The 9289-nt window shown below is 37.2% G+C and overlaps 1 protein-coding gene across 6 annotated transcripts in view; it reads left to right on the forward strand.

The window, feature by feature from the left end:
* Positions 1-3868, forward strand: part of TGFBR3 (transforming growth factor beta receptor 3) — a 194417-nt gene extending 190549 nt beyond the window's left edge. For all 6 annotated transcript variants that reach the window (XM_081307666.1, XM_081307667.1, XM_081307669.1 and 3 more), the window contains one exon: positions 414-3868. In XM_081307666.1, coding sequence (XP_081163792.1) covers positions 414-532 — 119 coding nt within the window. In that variant the 3' untranslated portion in view covers positions 533-3868. The remainder of the gene's footprint in view (positions 1-413) is intronic.
* The last annotated feature ends 5421 nt before the right edge of the window (positions 3869-9289 follow it).

Raw genomic sequence — 9289 nt, forward strand, 5'->3', positions numbered from 1 at the left:
GTCTCGGCCTCCAAAGTATAATATCTTTATAAGAGAAGGTACAGCATTTCCTAAGTTCAGGTAGGTGCTGGTCACTTGTCCTACACAGTCCAGATGTGTGTGGTTTTTTTCAAAGGCTGTAAGGCTCTGAAGTCCAGGGCATTTGTCATCAGCTGTCAGAGGTCTTAGCCACTAAGATTGCCTGTTAGCCAATAGGAAAACCCTTCTCTTTTCCCTGTGCATGAGACTTTCAAAGCAAAGCAACAAGCAGAAAAACCTTATGAGGTAAGGTCTTCCAGCCATTCAGGACCTGGGCTAGTTGCTTCTGCCTGTGGCTGAGAAAAAGAATAGAAAAATGGCAAAGCTGGGGGAAAGATTCTTTTCCACACATGTAACATGCACCTTCCTTTGCTTTTTTTCTTTACTAACTGCAGGGGAGACAGCAGGAAGACAGCAAGTCCCCACCTCCCCACCAGCCTCTGAAAATAGCAGTGCAGCCCACAGCATCGGTAGCACTCAGAGCACACCCTGCTCCAGCAGCAGCACAGCCTAGCCAGACCCAGCTGGGCCCACGACAGCTGATGGTGTGCGTCCAGACTCAGAAGGCTTGAATTTGGTTCCATTGTAAAGGGAGAGTGAATTTCAGTGTAAAGATCACCTGTTGTATTCACCCCTCACCATGGCCAATGTAAGCGTGACCCCTGGACTTCTGTAACACACTAGAATTCATGTGCAAAAGCTAAAATGGTGGCCTTCTCCACCAGCCCCTCACAGGCTGGGGGGTTTTCAATGTGAAACACATGCCAGTTTTTTAAATGCTGCTTTGTCCAGGTGAGAACATCCATAATTTGGAACCCTGAGTTTTTACCCAGACTCAAGGAGGTGGTAAAAGGATAACAGCTAGACAGCAGATTCAATGAGGAGATGTGGCCAAAGATTCTTTTATATCTGAACCAAGACATAAAACAAAAGAAATGCTTTAAGGCTTTCTAAGCGCTCCTCCATGTCTAATGGGCATCTTTGGATGCATACTTCTGACCTGCCATGCCCTGTGGGGTCCGATGTGTGGTTAGCTGGGTGTTGACTGCCCTTGGGGACTGCATCCTGCCACGCGTCAAGGCAACATTCCTTTCTTATGTCCTGGGCCAAAACCAGTGCTGACTGCCTTGTCAGCTTCCTGTGTCTCCCCACACTTACACACACCAACTACAAAAATGTCTTAATGCAAACTTCATATTTCGTATAGGCATATAAAAATTGAAGATAGCCAAAATCTGGAACTATTGATCTGTGTCCATCTCCTACATTTTTTTCCCTGATAAATTAATGTCTAAATTGGGGCAAGAGTCAGTTGTAAAGTTGAGGAGACATTTGCAAGTTGTTCTATGTATATGCGTATGTAAGTAGAAGTGTATAATATGTCATCTGGCACAGTCATTTTCTCAGTTGAAGAAGAGAAAAATTCATTCCCCTTATGAAAATGTTCTATGATTCCAGAGTTGGAATTTACTGTTAAGTCATATTTGGTAGAATGAGAATTTCTACTCAAAACACATCAATCTTTCTAATATGCCCTTTTGTAAAATCCAAGCCCCCATGAGACACAAAAGCCTGGCAGATCCTGTTGGAGTCCTATAGGTAATCTGAATAGTCTCACCAATTCTGCCAAGACAGAGCTGCAATAGGGTGAAAGGCACTCATTTGGATTGCTTTAGTTCTCTTGCCTTAAATATATCCCAAACTCCAAAAGGATTTGAAGTGAATGTCATGAAATGGAATAATATGATGCCACTTTGCAGCTAAATAAAGCTCAGTGATACCTTTATGCTAAAAAGAATGCCAGAAGAGGATTCCCACGCCAAATCATTTACTTCTGAAGATAGCTTCAATGCAAGTTAAATAGTTTTCTTTTTCCAGAATTTCCCCCAAATGAGTTAGGATTCCATAAATAAAACAAATAGATCCACCCCAAAATATTCATAAGCAAATCTTACTGCCCTTAAAAATAAAGCAGTTGTGCCTGGTCCTCTACAAATGGAATAATAAATGCTGATGAAACTCAAATCTTTAGGGAGTATCTACATGTATACAAGTAAGAGGAGATGGAAATCACTATCATCCAGTCATTGAGTACTAGTGATTGATTAGATAGGTGTAGACATTCAATCAAGATAATTTTAATCAAAGCAGATTACTTTAGCACTGAGATTTCCAGGCTACCTACATTGATAAGTTGAACTTCTTTCAGATTTCCATGTATGCATTGAAGACAACACAAGACTAGAGAAATGTTTCCCTTTAGTTTATTCTTTTTAACATAAGGGTATCAGAGTGGAGGACCTGGATTACGCTACCTGTGTTTGAAAATAATGCGCTTTGCCTAACCTTCAGCAGAATGTATTGTTTTAGCATATTCTATGTATAAAAAAATTTAAAGATGTCTTCAAAGAAGACTAGAGTCTTTAAGTCACTTATAGCTATATTTTACTACAAAAAAGTGTATAAAGATATATTTAAATGTTTTAGATAAATTTAAGTTACTCCCTATGAAATGTTTAATTTCAGTTACTGTGAATTCTTTCGATCAGTTCTTTGCTTTTTAAATAAACCCTTTCCGTCTTATTAAAAACAAAATTAGCTATGAGGAGGTATTAAAAAATTAATTTCTTAGATGGACAGGGTTAAAAAAAACTTCTGTAATATATTTAAATGTATATTTTTGAGAGAGATACTATGTTGCCAATGATTTTATAAATAATTTTAATTAATTTACAAATTTATAGATGCACACCAAAAGATTTTAGAAAGAGAGTTAGAGAGAAAAGAAGGAAAAAAATCACCTTTATTTGTTTGGGTCTCATTGTCAGAAGTATTATTTAAAGATCAAGAAATCCCGTGCTAAAAATGAAACCTGATCCCATTTCAGAGAGTGAATGTCCTTAGGTATTTCTGAAATGTTTCTAAACAATGAACATTAAAAAATAGTGTGTTTTCTCCCCAGCTTCTTATTACAGCATTTCTGATTGCTTCATCTTCACAGTTTTAATACAAAGTACAAGTTCTACTTTTATAACATGTTCTGCAAGTTTCTTTAAAACTGTTTTTATATTCCAGTTGAACTCAATTCTATCTGCCAAGTCATGTGTTATTTCTGCAGGCTACGCCCGTAATTTTGCAAAGGCCATTTTGTTTTGTTTGTGGATGCTGAAGCTATTGTTGAAAGGCTCTGAACTCCAAGGCAGACGTCTGTGTAACATCCTATAGCTTCTCATCATGTGGTGTTCACCAGCTGTTAATTCTGTAAATTAATTTTGAAGTCAGAGATCTCTCTGTCTAAGCTGTTTCTATAGCATTTTCTAAACACAAAATGGTCTTTCCCTTGTGTGGTAATAAGATTGTAAATCCATTTCCTGCGTGTGTTCTCAGCGGGCATGACTGAGTGTGTGTGGGGCGCGCACACGCGTGCCAGTCTTTTTGTACTGTAACTACCTCATGGTTTGAATGATGACTGTACTGCTGGTTGTGTTAACAGAGCACATTTTGTTGGGTGAGTCCTGTATGCGACTTTTTTTCCTGTTTGTTTTATCTAGGGGTTGTTCATGAAACTGACAGATGTTTTTGTAAAAAGGACTATTGTCAATTTCCAAATACAATACTTCTCTCTTCTGGTTTTTCCTGAATGAGCCTGATTTTGTTGCTGTTTTTCATCAACTATGAGGGTAAAAAGAGTACCCTGAAAATCCCTGTGGCCAGTTTGAACACCCCTGTTGTCTTTTTTTTCTGTCAGTGTGTCAGCGATTTTGTGAACATGCTTAGATGTATAGTTTTGATAACCACAGTTTTAAGTCCTTTATCTGTGCATAATAAAAAGATATATATCAATTATTAACACGTGTCTGATTTGGTCATCATTAAATTCCACCCTCAGACTGAATGCACCGCTTTCTCTCTGTGACTTTCTCTTATCTGTATCGTCTGCTACATTGATGGGGAAGATGGTGGAGAAAGGCAAAGAGACCTCTGAGAGCAGAGGGGAGGGTGGACAAAGCAGAGCACTCTGGGCCTTCTGTCAATTGCCTAAAGTCAAAGAAAGAGAAATAACGTGTATTTAGGCTCTTCCATTTTCATCCCCCTGAATACTCCAATGCTATTCCACCATTCTGGTTTCAATTTGGAGCCACCCTCTCCCAGTTGCCCCAGACAGAAATCTAGGAATCTAACTGGAGCCTCTTTGCCTTCCCCATCCCCAGATTCCTAAGTCTAAGAGTCATCTTACCTCTAGAATACCTTTCTCCAAACCATTGCCTTCTTCCCACTTAATTCTGCTTTTACCAACTGCCCAAGAGCCATTACCTCCTGAGCTGATTTAGCCACAACAGCCTCCAAACAAGTATGCCAACTCCCCCTCTTGCTTCTCTCCAGTTCTTTCTCCACCACACAGCCAAATGAATCCTGAAAACACTCAAATCATGTTACTTCCCAACTTGGACCCTTTAAGTAATTCCCCTGGTTTGCCTTCAGGATAAAGTTCAAACTCCTAAGCATGGTTCAGATGAGAGTCATCTGCTTGCCTTCCAGCTACCCCTCTCATCTCTCTGGAGCTCAGTTCTGTTTGGCGTGCTCCCACCAGACAAATTTATACTACCCAAACAGTTTTCTTTCACTATCAAGGATTATGTTTTAACGTTGAATATGTTTTTACAAACTAAACTGCCATGTCCCTATCTTCTCCTCCCCTCTTCAGAGTTAGTGTCTTAGATGGTTTGGAAGCAAGGCCACTAGCCCAGCCCTCATGCCCCCCGCCCCCCACAGCTCATTGCCCACAGAGTGGGAACAGCATAAAAAACTTAAGCCACATTTTGATTAAGTGAGGTTGGAGTCATCACAGGTGTGAGTCCTGCAAATTTTCAGTACTAAGATTGTCCCCTGCAGCCAGCTCCTTTAGGAGAATAGGAGGGATAAACTGACAGGTGAGCTACTATTTCTGTTAAAGTCTCCATGTTTCTAGAGGAGAAGAGACTCAGGTGATAACCAGTGGGCTTTAGCAGGTCTATGAATTGTCCAGAACTGTATGGGAGAGGTAGCATGCATGGGGCTACTTCTCATAATATGTATGTGTAAAATGAATGTAAGCAATACATGTATTTGCAGCAGTGAAAAAACCTCAATAAGCCTTCTACTTAATTACAGAAATATTGATTAAGTGTATGTTCCTAAACATTTCCTTATGTTCATATCAATAGGCACATCCCACTCTAATAACAAAGACCGGATCATAACATTTGTGACTTGTCTTTTTCCACACGCCCGCATCTTCCTGTTGGTTCCCCTAAAATGAGTGCTGATCACATCTCTTTTCCTAGGCCTATCCTAAATTGCTTAAGTAAGATACTATTATTGTAGGAGGTGAAGGAGAACAAAGATGTTTTTTACTGCTATCCTTCCCAAACCCTTCAATCATTTCCCTGAGGAAACTTGTGTTAAAAGTTATTATTCAAACTCAAACATATTGAAACATTTGTAGATAAAGGGATTTCTGTTTCATTTACTAAAAAATAGGATCACAATACACATGCTCTATAACTTGCCTTTTTCACTTAGCACAAAACTCCCTGTAGATTAGTAAATGCAGAACAATCCATGCTTTTTGATGGCTACATACTATTTCCTGTAATGAATATGGCCTAATCACTAGTAAGAGACATTTAGAAGCGTTAATTTTAGATTTCTGCCAACATACTCTGTTGCTGTTAATATACATCTATTATATATCCATATGTATGCATATATGTGTGTGTATGTCCTTTGCAGTCTAGTGCTTTAAAGCAAAAACATCAGAGAAACTGACAATTTCATCATCATAGGTGATTTTAATATATCATACTTAGGAATTAATAAATCAAAAAGCTATGAATATGGAAGATTTAAACAATGTAATTAAGCTTTGATCTAATGGGCACACATAACATCCTGTGCCTCTAAATGTGAATATTTTGTAAATATGAAATCTTTATAAAAATTGACCACAGCTAGAACCATAATGGAATTCTCAGCAAATATCAAAGAACTTAATACTGATTTAACACAATTCAAATAGTTGAGAAATTGATATGAAAAGAACAATTTTTAAATATGAAACACATAAGAACTCATAACAGAAGGTATACAGGCTTGAAGAATAATAAAAAAATATATACTCAAACATGCAGCTAAATCACTTATTTATGAGAAATCTATAGCTGTAAATTGCTGGTGTTGGGAAAAAGTTTGGAAATAAAAGAGTATCCAACATAGCAAGACTACTAGAGATCGACAAAAACTAAGTTGAAATAAATACATGTATTAGGAGTGAAAAAAAAAAGATACAACATACACTGCAGAGATTTTTAACAAATAAGAGATTCCATAAACAACTTCATTTGCATAAACTAGAAAACTCAGACAATGTGGGTGGTCACTCAGAGTCTGAACTGAATCAGACTCAGTGAAGCAGGTGTCCTTGGGGTGAAAAGGTGAACACTGAGGTTAATAAATCGCATCCCTAGGGTTGGGATTATCAAAACTAAATTGAGTGTGGTTTGCTGACTCCTGATTCCAGCATCAACAGGCAGAGAAAGAGCAACTGTTGGGTTGGAAGGATCAGAATCAAAGCCAAAAATAAAAAGTCAGCAAGCCCAGAACAGTGGAAACTTCATAACCATTTATAGAAGGCTAGACTAATGCCTGCACTGGCAAAGATGCCTAAGTCCAACACTCTACTCCAAGGGAAAGTTAGAAATAAAGAATCTAACAAATCTGGATTGGTAGGCCTGGAAGGAGTGCAGTGTTTCCGTTGGTGCTAAACACTTGAAAATGAAGAAATAGGAAAGGCAAGACAAGGGGGGGGGAGGGGAGGGGAGGGGAAGGGAAAAGGAAGGGTGGGAGGGGAAGGGAGGGGAGGGGAGAGTGGATTGGGAACTGGGAGACAAAAACTTGGTAAATGGCACAGATACATTCTGGGTGGGAGAGGGGATATAATTTGCCAAAACTAATTTAAGAAGCAACTGAAATTGGAAATAAAATTTTAATTATTAAAAATTCAAATGTACTCACAACAAACAACACAACATTTTAAACTAAATAGTGCAGGCTTGTAATGCCAACTACTCAGGAGGCTGAGACCATTAGGATTATGAGGTCCTGAGTTTGGGGCACCCTGGATAACTTAGCAGGACCCTGTCTCTAGGGGGAAAAAAAAAAAATATATATATATATATATATATATATATATATATATATATATATATATATGATTTTATATCCCAGACAGTTTTATAGGTAAATTCTACCAAGTAGCCAAAGAATAGATAATGCCAAGATCCTGATGGCTTTTTTATTTCTGGGATGGCATTAATATTTAAGGCCATATTGCTTTCTCTGAAGGTCTGCACAATTCATGCTGCTCCAGGCCCATCTCCTGGGCATGTTGAAACAGCTTGGACTCCAAGCATCAGATTGTGTTGGTTTAAATCTTGGCTCTACCATTTGTTGTTGAGCTATTTCCTTAGTTTTATATAAAAAAAAAAACTACTTCTTAGCATTGTTGTGAATATTAAATGAGATGTTCACACAAAGTTCTTAGGATAAATTAATAAAATCATCTCTTGGTGTTACTAGCATTAACATGCCTTCAGTTTTGGCAATCTGGTGGTTGAAGGATTGTCTCATTATTTGAATTGGTATTATCTGCATTGACATTGAATTTTAAATCCTTATTATATAATCATGGATCTTTCCCAGGTCATTCTGTGCATTTCCATTTCCTTTGTCCATTTTTCTAATGAACAATCGTTTTTCTTAATAATTTTGGATTATAAAATTATTGGATATAAAATTATTGGTGAAATTTTGTGTCACATGTCTGTAGGATAAATATTTTCCTAGTATATCATTTTCTTTTCATTCTGTTTATAATGGATATTGCAAAACAAAAAAATTTATTTTTTTGTAGTGGAATATGTCTATCTTTTCCTTTTGACCTCTAGTTTTCCTCTCTTGCTTAGGGTTCTCTAACTCTAGATACATTCTAATATATCTTTTAATTTGATCTTAAAAATTTAGATCTTTAATCCATACTTTAATGTGTGATAAGATTTGTTGTGTTGTTTTCTTCCAGATGATTATTCAGTTCTACTGGAAGGACTTATTGAAAAGTTCATCCACCCCCCTTTGAATTTTTAAAAAGAATGGCGAGGGTGGTCTGGCCTTAAGATATATTAGAATTTTAGTGTAAAATCAAGTAATAAAACACCATGGTATTAGCATTTGAATAGTTAAATAGATTAGTCAAACAGACAAGTAAAACAACTAGAAATAGATCTAACTTATTGGGACTTTATCATATGACAATAAGTCATAGTTTTCATTCAGTTCTTAAATGATTCCAGGACCCATAAAAGGCTATAATTCCAAGACTTACGTAAGAGTTTGGTGTTGTCTGATTTTCATTATTAAAAAAAAAAACACCTGATTTATTTTTCTTTTATTCCAAAAATTAGAGAAAAGGTTGTCTAGTAAATAAAAAGCAGATTCATGTCAGGTCCATTCGAGACTTCTCCTGGTTCAATAAGCCATTCTTGATAATTTGGCACTGCTCCTCTCCTCTTCCTCCTTCCCCATAAATGCATGTGCAAAACTCATTTGTAAAGCATTCCTTCATTCCTGCTATTGTGAATGCTGTAATAATTCTGTAAAATGAAGAAATATTACGAAGTGCCTTTTCAAAGAAAATATAAGCATCTTTTTTTTTCCACAGCAAGTCAAACATATAGAACTGCTCTTTCCAATGCAACATGTTTGAAAATGAACAAATGGATGGATTAATTTTTACAGATGTCATTAATAATCCAAAGATTGAGTTTAGCATATTTGATGTCTTTGTAAATTTCCTTCCTTTTTAGAGGAAGTGAAAACTACTTTACGTAGATTTGATTTCAGACTTAAAATAAAGGTCATATGACATCACCTTCCCTTCCTCAGAAGGTCACAGCATGAATTGATTTTTAATGACTTTCTCCATTTATCACCACTGAGAATTCATTAAAGAGAAAAAATTAAAGGAGGAACCACATGACTGAGGCAACACTACTTATATGAGTGTGTGTTCCAAAACAACTCTGTCCTAGTGTATGATGACTGGCTCCAAAGTGCTGTGACACCCAAGAAAGAAAGGCAGACAGATCCAGGACTGCACAGAGTGCAGCTTACTGGGTGATTTACTGACAGAAGCATGGTCCTGGGTGGTAGAAAGACCAGTTGGATCCCTGCAATT

Source organism: Spermophilus citellus (assembly GCF_964194105.1).
Source record: "Spermophilus citellus genome assembly, chromosome: 9".
NCBI classification, from domain to species: domain Eukaryota; kingdom Metazoa; phylum Chordata; class Mammalia; order Rodentia; family Sciuridae; genus Spermophilus; species Spermophilus citellus.